The sequence below is a fragment of the Monopterus albus genome, unplaced genomic scaffold, assembly GCF_001952655.1.
Source record: "Monopterus albus unplaced genomic scaffold, M_albus_1.0 scaffold209.1, whole genome shotgun sequence".
NCBI lineage: Eukaryota > Metazoa > Chordata > Actinopteri > Synbranchiformes > Synbranchidae > Monopterus > Monopterus albus.
Window position 1 is genome coordinate 558,013 of NW_018128089.1, and position 16,463 is coordinate 574,475.

At 39.9% G+C, this 16,463-nt stretch overlaps 1 protein-coding gene across 1 annotated transcript in view; it reads left to right on the plus strand.

Annotated features, from left to right (window-relative positions):
* The first annotated feature begins 33 nt into the window (after positions 1-33).
* Positions 34-16,463, plus strand: part of dennd1a (DENN/MADD domain containing 1A) — a 26,091-nt gene continuing 9,661 nt past the window's right edge. The window contains exons 1-14 of the mRNA XM_020618700.1: positions 34-192; positions 3,417-3,481; positions 6,595-6,638; positions 7,040-7,089; positions 7,352-7,471; positions 7,906-7,975; positions 8,379-8,459; positions 11,109-11,162; positions 11,414-11,524; positions 13,340-13,440; positions 14,833-14,878; positions 15,090-15,191; positions 15,282-15,407; positions 15,652-15,753. Of these exons, the coding sequence (XP_020474356.1) occupies positions 176-192; positions 3,417-3,481; positions 6,595-6,638; positions 7,040-7,089; positions 7,352-7,471; positions 7,906-7,975; positions 8,379-8,459; positions 11,109-11,162; positions 11,414-11,524; positions 13,340-13,440; positions 14,833-14,878; positions 15,090-15,191; positions 15,282-15,407; positions 15,652-15,753 (1,089 nt within the window). The 5' untranslated portion in view covers positions 34-175. The remainder of the gene's footprint in view (positions 193-3,416; positions 3,482-6,594; positions 6,639-7,039; positions 7,090-7,351; positions 7,472-7,905; positions 7,976-8,378; positions 8,460-11,108; positions 11,163-11,413; positions 11,525-13,339; positions 13,441-14,832; positions 14,879-15,089; positions 15,192-15,281; positions 15,408-15,651; positions 15,754-16,463) is intronic.

Below are 16,463 nucleotides of genomic sequence, written 5' to 3' on the forward strand. Positions count from 1 at the left end.
ACAATAGAACTACAAGTCCCAGAGTTTCGCGGGAGGCAGAGCATGATTAACGCATGTAGGCAGACCATGGCGTTGTACAGGTCTGTGTGACAGGTTAGCATTAGAAAAACACCTCCGGACAGACGCGTCTGCGCACTGTAATCTGCTGCCAGCCACGGCAGTGTGAGAAATAAGGATGGGGTCTCGAATCAAGTAAGAATGTTTGTCCGCTGCTTTGCTGGAGGCTGTTAGTAGTTTGCTGCTCTGTTAGCTTTGTTCCAGTGAGTCACTGGAAGATACATTATAGTGCCAGGCCCTGACTTGTTGCGACACCGGTTAAAACACTGGCACTGTACTGTTCTGAATTAAAAAACTGTGTATTTTAAATGTAAACCTTTATATGGTTTTGAAGTATACTAGTCATTTACATGTTGATAAAACATTCGGGCACAGGTTGAGACAGATAGGGCTAACATTAGTAGTGATTTAGGAGCATAGTTCTGTAGCATTAGGCTGCGCATAGCTAGTGTAAACATGACAACTGTGACCGATTTCCATCTTAAACTGGGCGCTAGTTTCCACTTTTCAGTACAGAAATGCTGGCCTTTGGCAGATGTATTTGTGTTTACCTGTAGCCCAACTCAACTCCTCTGACATGATATAAATACTGTAGGGCTACGGCTAATCTGTTATTAGTGTTAAACACAAAATAAACAAAGTCATTTTGGTCTTGTTTTTGTGTCACGTTATCGTGTATACACAAGAGATTACTCAGGGTTTGAGTTACAATTGTTGTAGTAATATTAATGTCACTTTTGCACCATCACAATAGTACAATTTAATAAAGATGCATTGATCTTTATGAAGCTGTGAACTTGGCTTCACAAGGACAGTAATACTACTACTAATAATAATAATAATAACACTAAGTTGTCAAAATCTTGTTAGTAATATAATTTTTGCACATTGCAGACAAGACATTTTCAGAATCAGCATATCGTGGACGACTATGGCAAGGTCCCAAACTTGTGTGGGACATCTTGCTCATTAACAAATGTGTTTCATAAAACTGATTTTGTTGTTGGTAAACACCCCAGTGTTTTATTCTTTAACATCAGTGTGGCAGTTATTGGATTAGCATAAGATGTATTATGATGAAATGTCACAGTTTATGCAGCCAGTCTATGTTAACTATGACTTTCTTCAAGGATAAGGCCAGTGATTTTCTGTGTCTTGGTTATTTTCCGTAAATTCTGTACAGAGACTAAAGAATTTTGTGTACTCAGTGTAATGTCTGTAAATTAGGCTGTCCACCTGTGCTGTAGACCTCCAGTGTTGTCCAGAAACTGTTGAACACACACGAGCGAGCCACCTGCACTCAGTGACATGCTTCTTTCTCATGAACAATGTGATACCTATCTTTTTTACAAAGATCACCAAAGGTTACTTTAACAGGCAAATAATAAAGTACTAAAGTCAACTGGTCAAACAGTCGAGAGGTCTGTCAGTCAACTGAGACTCTTCTAGTTGAACCTTTGTTTTATTAAATTTTATTTTTTTGTCGGCAAGTGTGCATTACAATAGAAGGCAGTGCCGACCTCCATTATGTTTTCATATTCTCCTTATTTTGGTGCACCAAGAACCAATTTGCTCAATTCTTCCCTCTGGGAGGAATATCCATTTCAGTGATGACACTGTAAAATGTACGGATGTGGGTCCAGTGACACTATTTAGCAAATTGCTGCCCAGAAAAAGGAGAAAAATATAACAAAATTTACTAGGACAAGACACACAAAGGTGAGAGTTGTACTTTATTAAAAGTGTTTTTCAAACATTATTGTCTGCTTATACAAGAGAAAAGACTAACAGTTTTGACTGGTTTTGCAATTTTGCATTGGTTCAGTTTACCCACCTTTGTTATGTTTCTGCAAAATACCTCCATCTGAGAAGGACTAGGAAGCTAACAAAAATGTGGTGGGAAAACATTTCAATGATGAATTATAATTCAGAGGAGGCGTCAGTATACAGTCATGGCCAAAAATATCGGCACCCCTGCATTTCTGTCAGGTTACACACCTCTTCTCCCAGAAAATTGTTGCAATCACAAATTCTTTGGTATTCTCATGTTTATTTCTTTTGTTTATATTGGAACAGCACAAAAAGCTGAAGAAAAAAAGCCAAATCTCATCCATTCCACACAGAACTCCAAAAATGGACTGGACAGAATTATTGACACACTCAACTTAACAATCAATCACTTCCTGTAACCATCAGTGAGTTTCTTCCACCTCTCTACTGGAATTATGGACCACTCTTCTATTGGCAACTGCTCCAGGTCTCTCAGATTTAAAGGGCTCATTCTCCCAGCTTCTCTCCAGAGGAGCTCTATGGGATTTTGATCTGGACTCTTTGCTGGCCACTCTCCAGAGATTACCAAAGCATTTGTGATTGTAACAGTTTTCTGGGAGAAGTGGACAGAAATGCAGGATTGCCAATATGTTTGGCCATGACTGTATAGTCTTATGTTCTGTAGTAGTGCAGTTTGGCACATATAAAACATAATAACAGGTGCTGCATAACTGAAAAATGAAGCTCAAACTAGGCTATAACCATGTCTCAACAGAAATACAAGTATGCTGCTTGTCTCATTATTCAAACAAATCCAGTTTAATTAGGTCTCAGTTTCAATCTTGCATCATATGCAGCTGTCTTTATTGATTTTTAAATGCTCAGAAAAAGGTTCATGTCACTCCTATGCGTTTGAATACAGATGTTAATGTGGTCAGTCATCACTGAAATTTATGCTAGTTGATTTTCTCATAGTCTAGGACATACAGTATATAAAAAAGAACAAATAGTCACACAGACAGTTGACCGACAAATGTCCTAGCCAGTTACAGCCCTGTTCAACAGATATACTTCCCAAAAGACCTCTGGCCAACTGACCAGTGTCCTGTGCTCACTGTCTGAATATGACAACAGGGTTACATCCCAAGTCTCTTACATGATCTTTCCTCGACCTGGAGTTGCTCTGATTCTGATACTCTTGACCTGATCTGTGCCTCACCACAGTTTAGTTTAGTTTTTACAGAGAGTTTTTTCAACTTCATGACTTGGTGTTTGTCCTGACATGCAGTGTGAACTGTGGGGTCTTATACTGTATACAGTGCATGTGTATGCACATGCGATGATCAGTGTACATACTACTTATGTGTATGCACATGCGATGATCAGTGTAAACAGAATACACCTGACCACAGTTTGGAGTGTCACAGAAAAGGCTCTGAATAATTTTTGTAAATGAGAGATTCAGTTAAAGCACTTACAGCACATGAGTGAAACAGCATGGTATTAATAGTAGGCAAGTCTGCAAATTTTGGATTGAAACAATTTTGGACTATGCATAGAACAGGCTAATGAACTGTCTTCTGTTCCAGGGAGAGTCCGGAGTCCACTTTTGAGATGTATCTCGAGGTAGCCCAACCAGGTACACACAGTTCTGGTAAGTCTGTGAAGGCTGGAGGGACAGTTAATCCTGGACTACGTGCATCTTTATTACACTGATTGTAAGAAATGAACACAGCAGAAGTGATGTGAGAAATGATGGCTGAGGTGTTGCATCTTCATACTACAAAAATTGAGGATGAGCGTGTTACAAATGAAAATTGTATCATTACTGAAACCTATGAAGCTTTTATGTTTAAAAGGTTGTAACAGCTGATATCGTATTTACCATGTGAGGATTTACACAATGAGCAGGTTATGGATTATGTCTGAGAGCTGCACATTTACTCAGAAAGCAGAGTAATCCGATTTGATCACAGACTAATGCAATTTGGAGATCATATTTTCTCAGGTATGAGCAAGACACATGGTGGGCCTGGTGATGCTAAGAAAAGACAACAGTGTGCTTGAAATATGACTGCAGTATCTTCACTTCTAAGGGCTACCAGTGTTTTTATTCAAGCCATTTATGAGATCCTTGTAGAAGCCAGAGTTCAGCTCTGTTCACAGCTTCTTTGGTTTTATCTGTGGCAAAGCAGCCTGCAGAACTTCATGACAAAAGAGCTTATAATTTCAGCACTTTTTAAGACAAACATAGTATTGTTTCATTGAGGTGTAGAGCTAACAGTACTTTCCAGCCACATCTGTGTACTCTGGACTTGGCCATATGGATGCTGACATGCATGAGTTGTTGTGGAAAGTGAACTATTTGACAGTGGCAAACATAGAATTCTTGGTTTTGAGTTAATTTGCCAAAGCACCTGTGAAAAACTGTAGAAAGGTACTCATTGTTTATGTGATGTAGTTAAATGACACTATAGTGGGAGTTATAACAGTGTCTCTGGGCTGTTGCGTCATTAATGGCACAACCTTTTTGTGTTACTGTGTCGCAATTAGGTTAACACATTTCCACATGTGTGGAAAGACCCAGTAAACCCAGTTTCTCAGTTGATTCATTATAAGTGGTCACATGTCAAAATGGTTGGGAAGAGCAGGCTTAAAGCTAAATGAAAAATGGTGGTTCATCTCATCTCTTCATCTGTGTCTGAGGCTTTTTTTAATGCTGTACATGACTAATTTCCTGGGTACCGAGGAGAGGCTTTCGGCTGTGTTTCTAAGAACTTCTTCCTGTTGGAGTCTTGTGCCTCTCATCATTTCCTGTTCAGTTTTAAAAGTGCTATATCCATCTTTGTGACACACTATGGTTTTATATATGTCAGCAAAAATCTGATGTTACTCCGACAGCATGAGCATTAAAATCTAGTTTTGATGTGGAGAAGGGAACAGTTCTTGTATTTCTAAAAAATCCTTTTGTTTGCAAAGACTCTGACATGAGGCATCGGTGTGACACTCAGCATTTTGCAGTGAAATGGGTCATCTGGGACATCTTAGGCAATAGACACGATGTGATTTAGCAGAAATCTATATTGAAGGCAGAGTTTGCTAAAATAGGTGTTATTTGTTATAATTAAATAAGTTGTATCATCCATAATATTTCCATGTGAATTCTGCCATCCTGGCAAACATTTGGCCAGAAATAGAGTATGTGTACATTATAACAAACATGTGACAGTTAGTTAGATTTGTGATTATAAAACCTTGAGCATTAATCTGCCTCCACTCCTCTTGGATGGCTTTACTCCAAATACTGGATTTTTCATACTGATAGAGATATTTGGATGTTTAAAAAAATCAATAGATCAGCCCCAATCTAAAAATGTATACACAGGTTTCTGTGATTTGTTTTAATTGAAACGGTTCAGATAAGATAGATAAGATAATCCTTTATTGTCATTGTAACACATACCATGAAATTTTAGAGTGACCTCCAGTCGGTACAGCAATAGAAAAAAACACAACATATGAAATAAGACCATATAAAAAAGATAACCACTAAAGAAACGAAATAAACAACAGACCACTCACGCCCCCCCCTCACACACACAGGCATATTATACTTTAGCAGCATTGAGTGTGGTAACTGCTGTTCGGTAAAGACTATTCCTGAATCTAGTGGTCCTTGATTTGATTGCTCTGAACGCCTACCTGAAGGCAGAAGTTCAAAGAGTGAACGTCCTGGGTGTGAAGTGTCCTTAATGATGTTCTGGGCTTTTTTAGGTCGCGCCAAGTAGACCTGACAGTAGCAAATTGTTCTCTGCACCACACTATCAGCCTCTCCACCTCATCCCTGTAGGTAGACTCATCCCCCCCACAGATAAGCCCCACCACCATGGTGTCATCAGCAAGTTTTACAATGGTGTTGCCGTGGTGGGTGGGGGTGCAGTCATGGGTGTACAGGGTGCAGAGCAGGGGGCTCAGCACACAGCCTTGAGGTGAACCAGTGCTGAGGCTCAGAGCCGTGGATGTGTGTGGGCCCACTCTCACCCTCTGGCTACGTCCAGACAGGAAGCTCTTAATCCATATGCAGGTGGAATATGGAATTCCCAGGTCCACCAGCTTGTCCACCAGTTTGTGGGGGAGGATGGTGTTGAATGTGGAGCTCTAATCCACAAAGAGCAGCTGTGCATAGTTCTCCTTATGCTCTCAAGTGGGACAGCACGACGTGGAGGGCTGTGGCTACGATGTCCTCTGTGGATCTATTTGCCCTGTATGCAAACTGGTGTGGGTCAGATGTTGGTGGGAGGAATGATGTAATGTGTCCCTGTACCAGTGTCACACTGGGTGTGACATTGTACCTTGTCAGTGCTCTCTGGTGGACAAATGATGTAATGGTGGCGCTCAACTCAAACCTAGTCGGGCATTTCTGCACTGATGTTTCTTGTTACTTATACACATACAGATACTGTGTATCTGCAGTAAGCTGCAATTCAGACACAAGAGCATTAGTGAGGTCCACAAAGCACATCCCAGATGTGTTGGGGTTCAGGTCAGGACTCCACTGGTCATTCTCTGCCAAACTGGATAAACTATTTCTTTATAGAGCTGGCTTTGTGCACAGTGCCATTGCAATGTTGAAACAGTAAAGGCACAAACACACACTGTTAACACGGTTGGAGGAACAGTAAGTATGCTCTGTAGTGATGGTGTTGTGCAACATATCATTAAATCCACTTACCAAATTCATTATTACTAATACGTCATTTCTAACAGGGCCGGAGGTGCGAAGGCAGTTCCCTGAAGACTACACAGACCAGGTTTGATACTAAACAGTTTTGATTTTCCTCTGTGTCTCACCCTCCTCACAACTATTCGTTGGTCTCTTTTTTGCAGTTCTTCCCCTGTAGTTTTTTTCTATTTTCTTGTCTGTTGTATACAACCTTAACCCTTACTAGTGTAAACATCCCAGCTCACATAAATAAGTGTATGTCAGTGAAGGTACAGACAGGTCTGGCTGTACTGTCACATACCTACAATACAATAAATTGTCTGTGCAGATTCTCAGTCATCCAGGTCATAGTAAACTGAAAAAACTTCAGTATCCAAGAGGCTTCTGTGATACTATGAAAATCTCATACCGTTGCAGCCCTAGTAACGTCATTAGTACATACTGATGGTTAAACATGTAACTACTGTACTCTCCATTTGTGTCCCATAGGAAACTCTTCAGACTGTGCCCAAGTTCTGCTTCCCATTCAGCATGGACAGGTATATACACAAACACTTGGGTTATTTTAGTTATTATAGTTGTGAAAACACTTGTTGACCTAATGCAATCTCTAGCACTTTTTTGTTAAGTTTTAAATCTTACATGCAATCACTGGAAACCCTGCAATAACTCTTTTACACATGGGACAGAGCCTGCTAGCAGGGTTGTGATTAAAGGCTTGTGATATGTCCATTCATCCCTCTCTCCTCTCATTCTCTGTTCCTCTCTCTGTCTGTTGGCTAAACCTCTCTTACCCTGCAGCCTGACAGTCAACCAGGTTGGCCAGAATTTCACATTTGTGTTGACTGACATTGAGAGCAAACAGAGATTTGGTTTCTGTCGCCTGTCCTCGGGTGCACACACCTGCTACTGCATTCTCAGGTGAGTGCGTGTGGCCTGAGATTACTCATGTTGTGTATATCTGTTTACACAGTTACAGTGAGGACTTAACATCTTTATGGGGACCAAAAAGCAGTTCCCCAAAATGTAAATCATTACATTTTAGAGTGATGACTTGTTTAGGTTAGGGTAAGTCTCCAGGAAATGAATGCAAGTCAGTGTAATGTCCCCTGACGTAATGGAAACACGATGTGTGGGTGGGTGTGTGTATGTATGTCTTTATGAGGACCTGTTTGAAATTTATACCTCGGGATTGAGGCATTGTGGGTGGAGGGGGTATTGTACGATGCATGAATGTACAGTAAGGGGTGGCACCGTTTTAGAAAATGTCAAATGAAATTATCTTTATGATGTGCTGTTAGGCCCGGCTCTATAACTTACCAACAGCGTAATGTTTAGCTTTTTTGTTCTCTCAGCTACCTGCCATGGTTTGAAGTCTTCTACAAGCTGCTTAATATCCTCGCAGATTACAGTATCAAAGGCCAGGTAAGTGTGACAGTGATTCCTCTTGTTTTGTGGACATTGCATTAACAACAGTTGTCTTGACTTCCATCAGGAAATAGCCAGCCATTTTCTTCACAGCAGCTTGCTGCATGTCAGCTCTCATCAGTATTTTACAAAGTTCTTCAGACATGGAGAACAAGAAAATGTCTACTGGAAGAGACTGCTGTAATATTTACATTTACTGCACATGTGTCAATTGGACAATTTCTGACTGCCAGAAGCAGCATGCTACCATTTCTTATTCATGCTTGTTCACAACCAGCTGAGGGCTACACTGTGAACTTCAAAAGAATTATTTTGGTTTTGGAGTTATATTTGTGTTTTTGCATAAGAATATGTTTTTAAATGGCCAGTGCATGGATTTTGGATCTACAAAATGTTTCAGGAAAGCCAATGGCAAGAACTACTGGTATCACTACATACACTCCCCATCCCTGAACCTGGAGTTCCTGTTCATCTCGGCATGGTGAGTCTGACTTCACGACATCACATCCAGTTGAGCTCAGTTTGAACTAGAAACACAGCAAGTATCTCTTTTCCTCCCAAAGACAAATAATGCTACTGCTTTAACTTGAGGAAGGTTGACATTTTCAGTTTTGAAGTATAAACTGTTACCACTGTAGAAGAGGTTTTCAAACACTGAGGTGTACTGCCCCAGGGCTGCATAAGAGAGTTGCAGGCACAGAGACGTGATGCAGGAATACTGTGTGAAGGGAAAAGGACAAATGCATGGACATATATGAATGCTCTCCCATTCTTTGGCAGATGCAGGAATACTGTGTGAAGGTAAAGGGACAAATGCATGGATATATATGAATGCTCTCCCATTCTTTGGCACGTTTAGTTGTATATTATTGACTGACTATTAAGGGGGTGGTATACAGGCAATTTAGAAAAAAGAGTGATAATCTACAAGCTACATACAAATTTAATATAAAGTTAAAGTTACCTCTTTTTCCAAATGCTATGGGTTTTTTTATCTTCCTCCTCCTCTTCCCTCCTTCAGAGGAGTCATCTGACTCAGAGACAGTTAATGAAGACCCTCCTTTTGTGGGACCCTGTAACAGCCACAAAAATCAGAAAATAGTTTTTCTTTATAGATCTTTCTCTGATTTTGCACTTGATAAAAACACTCTTCTTGTAGTATACTTGTATTATTTGCTGATATTGGCATAACAAATTAATAAAGTAACAACCAATCAGACTTATTTAGACTGTGGAAGTAGTCTTCTGTATTGGTTTTTAAAGGAGCACACTCTGGGTACCTTTTGAAGTTGATGAAGGGCCAATCTTCACTGGGTTGAGAGCTTTCTCCCTAAAGAAATCCCCCCCCCTGCTTTCAGAAACCACTTCTCCTCTTTCAGATGCCGGTTCTCTTCTTTTAGTAATTTGTAATTCTCCCATGATTGGAGCAGTGGCTGTCTGCTCAATCTCATCAACAACAACAAAAAAAATTCTAACAAAAATGGATTTCTTAAGCCCTTTTCAGACGTGCACTGGAACCATGAAATTATCTAGACGTTACCTAGAGGAGCTGTATGTGAGAACACAAATTAAGCAGACTTTACCCTGCCTCCCAAGTACAAAGTCTGTGTAATGTCAGAGCCCATGTGAGAAAACAGCCGCATATAGTCCGGAGTAGATTTGGGAACTTCTGTCATTTAGACTTGTTGCCAGAATCGTCAGACAAATTTAAGGTTGGGCAAGAGTCTTTGTTGTTTATGACCAAATTACAAACTGACTATGTGACCGCATCATGTCCTGCCTCCTGTGTGCTCCACCTAGGTGCACCCCTGTGCATAAACCAAACGGAGTATTTCCAGGTGAGAACGCTACACGGACTGTCTCCTGTTGTCCTCTCGACAAAGCCCAAGGCTGAATCTGTGGACATAATTTGAAGCTCGTGGGAATACGGCTTCAGTGTTGATACTTTGATGCTCATAGGGTGTTCTACTGCCCCAATGGGGGTCATAGTATCTACAGACAAACCTATCTGCATGCGTCTTTTCTAAGTAAGCCTCTGGTTCTTTCATAAGCTCTTTCAAGGTGCAACTTTTCTCTTTAATTAGTAGTGCCTTGGTGAACTTTTATAAGAATCATCACTTTTTTAAATTTAAGTAAACAGTGGCTACACAGCAAACATGTACTGCTAATAGCTGCACCTTTGGTGCCAGTGTCAGGGTTCTGTCCTACTGCTTCCTGTTTCAGGCTCTTATTTTGTCGCCACTTCCTGTTCTAGGTTCATCTCTGTTATGGACTCTTTATTGTAATCAGTGCTCATTGCCTACACCTGTTTTCACCCCATTATAAGCAGCCTTCTCCCATCAATAACCTGCCAGATTGTTCTTGACACCGTGCAGACTTTCCAGCGTTATCCTTGTTTTAGTGATTCGTGTTCTTGACCCCGGATTGTTTCCTGACCGCCGATTTCTGCCTAGCCCTCCTGATTGTTGTATGTTTATTTTGTATACCAATACTGGACTGGCTTCTTTGACCTCCCGTTTTGGATCCCTTGGCTGTGTTCGTTTGCCGGTATTGACCCTGGACTGTTGTGTGACTTGGATTATGGTTTCTGGACTGCCACTGTGTATTCTCTGAATGAGTGCAGTAAAGTGATATTATTTACTCTATCTCGCCTGGCTTTATAATTGAGTCCACCATTAACATTGTGGGTAGCTGTACTGGCCAGCCCTGATAGCCAGTCTCCCAAAAGGTGAGGAAAATATAGGCCAAGAAATGTGGCTTTATATGTCGCTCACTGCTAACTCACTGACTGTATGGCAACAACATAGCACATGTTTACATCCCCCAAATAATCCTGGGAACTGCAATTCCCAAAATTAAAAGTGACAAAGAAAAGTAATAGTAGTGATAAATCTGTTCATTAGTTTAAAAATCATTCTTTTTTTGTGTTTTACTAGCAATACATCTGGACATTCGGGTTCTGTTGGAGGTGTTTTATTTTAGAAACGGATTACTTTGTACAATGCGTTTTGAACCATATTAGAAATATTTGTTCCAGATGACCACTTGAAGGTGGAGTAAGAATCTGCACATTTTCAGACAGACCTATGAAAAGCATTCACAATGTTGACTTGTGTTCTGCTTCCTCCAGCATTCTTTCTTCACTGTGCCTGACACAAGGGACCTCCCCATCATACCTGAGAATGTGAGCACCGTCATTCCTCACTTGCATTTTGTTTGATTTTAATACTTTCACAGACTGACATCACACATTTAAGATCATTCGCGATCCCATTTTTAAAATGCCTTGCTCTCAGGTGTCAGTTGAAGTAGCTACTGAATATTTTGACTTGAACCACAGTTTATACCATTCATGCTGAATCATGCTCTGCTGGTTTTTACCTTCAAACTAACTCCCCAATTTGTTTTTCTCTTATTGTGTTTTGACCCTTGCAGAGAAACCTAACCGAGTACTTTGTAGCAGTAGATGTCAATAACATGCTTCATCTGTATGCTAGTATGCTCTATGAACGTCGACTCCTCATCTGCTGTAGCAAACTAAGCACTGTAAGTAGAGTCCACTTTCTGTTCCTTCTCTCTTGTACAGCTCTGCCCATATGGTTTCTTAAATCTCTTGGTAATGAGGTTTTTTAGAATCTACAGTTTACAGCACACTTACAGCATTGACCCTGTGACCTCTATGGAAAGAGTTTTAGTAAATGTTTTCTTTAAATTGTTATGCTGGAACTTGAAGATCAGGGTAGGTAAAACCCTGGGTTAGAACTTTGATTCATGTGAAGCAAAGTAAGTTGGCGACCAATTTGGATGTCAAATGAAGGTGGTAAACGAATGTGAGACAGTATATCTAGTGATATTTGGGTCAAAGATCCTCCATAAAATGAGAGGCTACCTTTAAAGTTTTCATAACAAATGTGGAAATACAGTAATGTGAAAAAGTCTTAGGCCACAGTTAGTTTTGCTGTTTATTCACGTTTGTAATGATTTATATTTATTTCTCAGCCTTTTATCCAGAAATTACAGGAAATACGTACACAGTTTTAAAAACACATTTTCAGAACCAAATGGCTTCTACAGTCTAAAGTCGGTATTTAGTGTGACCTTTCTTTGCACTTAGCGCAGCTTGAAACCATGATAGACCCTCCACCATGTTTCACTGAAGGCTAGAAGCATCTCATTCTTTTACCTCTCTCAAACTTTTCTTTTCACATACTGTCAGTGGTTGGACCCAAACATTTCAAACTTCCATTCATCGCTCCATAAGACTCTTTTCCGCTGATCGTCAATCTAGTCTTTTGTGAGCTTTTGTGTATCTCATCCTTTTCTCCCTGTCCCCTTCTGAAAAACTGGTTTCTTGGCTGCTGTTCTTCCACAAAGGCCGCTCCTGATCGAGCTTCTTTGGACTGAGGAAGGATCAGCTTGGTATCCAGATGAAGCCAGATGCTGAGCCAGGTCCTTGTTGGATTTCCTCTGGTCCCTCAAAGAAGAAACTCTGAGAACCTTCTCGTCAGACTTTGCTAGTTTCTTGGTCTTCTACTCCCGTTTTTGTCCTCGACCTCCAGATTCTTCAGATTTCTTTAGAACAGCTTGAATACAACATCTTGAGTTTCCAGTTTGTTTGCTGATTTTTTTTTTAATTTGTTTTTTTAATATTGTGTACATATTTCCTATATATTATAGTTGTATTTTGATAAAAAAACATATATAAAGTCATCATAACCTTGCTAAAACAACAAATGTAATGGTGGCGTAAGACTTTTTCACAGTACTGTAGTTGTGTTGCATTATTTAATGAGAGAATCAAACAAGAAATTATTTTGAACTTCACAGTTGCTCTGTCACCACAACCTTTGGTTATACAACAGCTCTAAAACGTTCTCCTTGTTAGGAACACATCCATTAGTATTTCACTGATAGGACAGTTCATTATAGTTTCTATATGAACAGTAAAAACATTTGATACTTTAACTGGGCCGATTTCACAACTTCCATCTAATCAGTCAAGTAAATGAAAGATAACTAGGCAAACCTTTATTAAATGTGGATACTAACAAATGAAGAACTATAAAGGTATGAAAAAGCCCAAAATTACTTCATTACAATAGTTCCTTTTGGCTGTAATAGAAAAAAACATTTTGTGCACATCACAGTCCAATCAGAAATAAACGTTTACCTATTTCTTACTCTTGGATGTAAATTTGTGCACATGAATTAATAGACCATAGCACAAAACATACTATTTACATTTTAACACATTTAAAGTGGCTGTAATCAATATTTTTATAATGGCAGTGCATTAAATGGCAGTATGAAAACATTGTGATTGACCTGTATCATGTATTTGTTATTTCTCCTTGTCCACAGTTAACAGCTTGTGTTCATGGGTCTGCAGCCATGTTATATCCAATGCACTGGCAACATGTTTACATCCCTGTCCTTCCTCAACATCTGTTAGACTACTGTTGGTGAGTATGATTCCAACATACGAGTAAACACGTACCCTGTATGGACCCAAGCCTGATGTGACATGCTGCACACGCTATGTTTTCAGTCTGTGCTAAAGGCTGACCAATTCTGATCTCCAATTGCAGATTGTATCTGATCAAATCTGTTTTGTCTGCATGTTATGGTGATGATTTTATATCCAACTTTTTTATATTCAAGTGGAATGGCCCTTCATTGTTCTGCACTACAGAGAAAACCAGGCCTTTATTATATTATTGTACCTTTATTATATTATTAAAGACAGATTCTTTATTTCTTTTTAAGAGTTTTCACATTAGAATTGTTGCAGTAAAGTATAGGCTTTTAATCAGGATGTCTACAAGTTTTGAAAAGAGCTGACTAGGGCTGGGCAGTGTCTGTTGATCTGGCATATGACTGACTATTTTAATGACTGTTTTTAATCTACCAAAACTTCGTTGGTAGTAAAGTACCACTTTGACCATCTGTTAGTAAATTACTTTGGGTTTTGGCCTGGCCAAAGTAATAAATTGCCCTTTTGTGTCACAAACACATTTGCTTCAGAATTTCATTGAGATAATAAGGTATTAATGGTGAATACAAACCTAAAGAGGCCAGAGCAGAATTTGAAGCAAAATATTAATATACCAATCAGCAGTTAATCAATTCATTAAATCCTTTTTTTTTTAATTCAAATTTAAAAGCCATGGTAACCTACAAGTCTTGTTTGCAAAATTCTAAACATACCATATGTGCTGAAGTGTACTTCAGGGACAAACAAAAGTAAAATTGAAGTTCAGTAAATCCATTCGATGCTTAAAGATCCTCCTGAGATTCCACACTCTCTAAAACAGTCACCTGTTTCTTTGTACAGTTGATGAATTCTGGTCTCCTCTCTGTCAGACTGTGCCATATACACACGTGTGGACCCATATTCCTGCAGGGACCCACCACTACTCTGCCTCTTAATGGCCATGGTTATGGTCATATGTTCAGTTAGACAGACTTGGACAATAAGTGTCACACTGTGTCTACACCGAAAGTTTAATCATTCCAGTTGACTACGCTGCCCATTCTTCGTCTTACCTATCACTTGCGCCTTCTGTGTATATACACAACCTAAAGTGTATTTTCACGTTTGTCTCAGAAAGCCAGTGAGAGGCAGAGTGGGGGTGAGTCTTCCCAGAATACGGGTTTGTGTGTGTTTCAGACTAATGCAGACAGAGGCAGGGCAGGATACTTCTGAGATTTACTCGCCAAATGGAAAATCGACCCACATTTGGCGCCTGGCGGGTGTTAATTTTGGACCCTGTCTGTAACTCAGCTGTTATCAGAGACATAAATGTGGTAACTACAGTGTGACTCTAACTCTTTGGGCTTCTTTTTTTCTTCAGTGCCCCAATGCCCTACCTCATCGGAGTGCATTCCAGCCTGATGGAGGTAGGTGTCTATAACTAGCACATGGGAACCGGATCATTCAAGACTTATAACAAAGAGCTACAGTGAACTTTTTGTTTGTTTGTTTGTTTTTACCCTGCTTCCCTTGTTCGTGACAGGTGTTAGATTCTATGTATTTATGGTCTTATAAATACAGTGACTTTGTGTCTTTAGTTGACTCTGTCAGTATGCTGTGTGTTCTTATTTCTTGTAGAAGGTTCGAGGGATGGCTCTTGATGATGTAGTGATCCTGAATGTGGACACAAATACCTTGGAAACCCCGTATGATGACCTCCAAAGCCTGCCCAATGACGTGGTGAGGAAAAGGAGTCCAGTTATTTTAAAATGGATGTAAACATTCTCAGATAAAACGGCATTCTAATGTCTGTGACCTACTGTTCCACAGGTTTCATCTTTAAAAAGTCGTTTGAAGAAGGTTTCAACAACAACAGGCGACGGTGTGGCTCGAGCCTTCCTTAGGAGTCAGGTGGCTCTGTTCGGCAGCTACAGAAGCGCTCTGCAGATCGAGTCGGTCAGTATGCCTTAAACCACTGACATGAGGGATGCAAGAAAGAGTGATAGAGTTGACATTGCTCTTTTCATGGGAGTTTGGGTGTGATGGCACATCAAAAATCACATGGATATCCTTAAATATTTAAAACAATGGCATTTAAACAGTGTCAAATGCCAGGGCTACTGGACACTGAATCTAAAAGGCTGACTTTGATACACCTGCAGAGTACTGTGACAGCTGGTGTGTTTTCCTGCATTTTTAGGGAGAGCCAATAACATTTAATGAAGAAACCTTTGTGAACCATCGTTCCAGTGCCATGAGACAGTTCCTCCAGAATGCCATTCAGCTGCAGCTCTTCAAACAGGTGTGACATACTGCATTCCCTAGCCCCTAAGGTCACTGATACACTGTACTTGCATTTAATCAGCATATATATGCATAGACAACAACTGCAATGCCAACATTGTTACTTACATACTTGCTTGCATAGTTTGTGTGTATCTGGAAGATTAAAAAATGTAGGACCTAATCCTCTCTGGTCATGAACAATATACATTAGCTCTTCTACAATATGAATAGAACCCATGGCTTCACTTGAGGAGGTTGCATTATTGTTGATATAGAGATCACAGCAGAGAAACCTGTAACAGTGACATTGTAGATGGTTTGTGCAGCAGACAAACTCTGCAAGTTTGTCTTCACAGCTTTCTCGCATTGTGGTGATCAGCAGCTGCTGCTGGCCTTACTTTCTGATACTGCCCCTACCCCTGTGCTGAATTGCATCTTGCTGATATTATAGCATTAATTTTTGAGGATGTACCTAACCATTGCTAACCAAGGAAACAAGATGTGAAGTAGCCATGATATGCAAGCACATCAGTAGCTTAAAGATGACTTTCAGCATCACAACTAAATGCTTAATCCCCAAAATTCACCCCTCTAACCTGAACTTTAAAACCAAGTCGTAATCTTCAAAAGGCCTTTGAAATTGTGAGGTCAAGTTATATTGGTCCTCAAAGATAACGGTACAATTCCACTCACGTTTTTTATTTATTTATTTTTTAAACCTTTTGC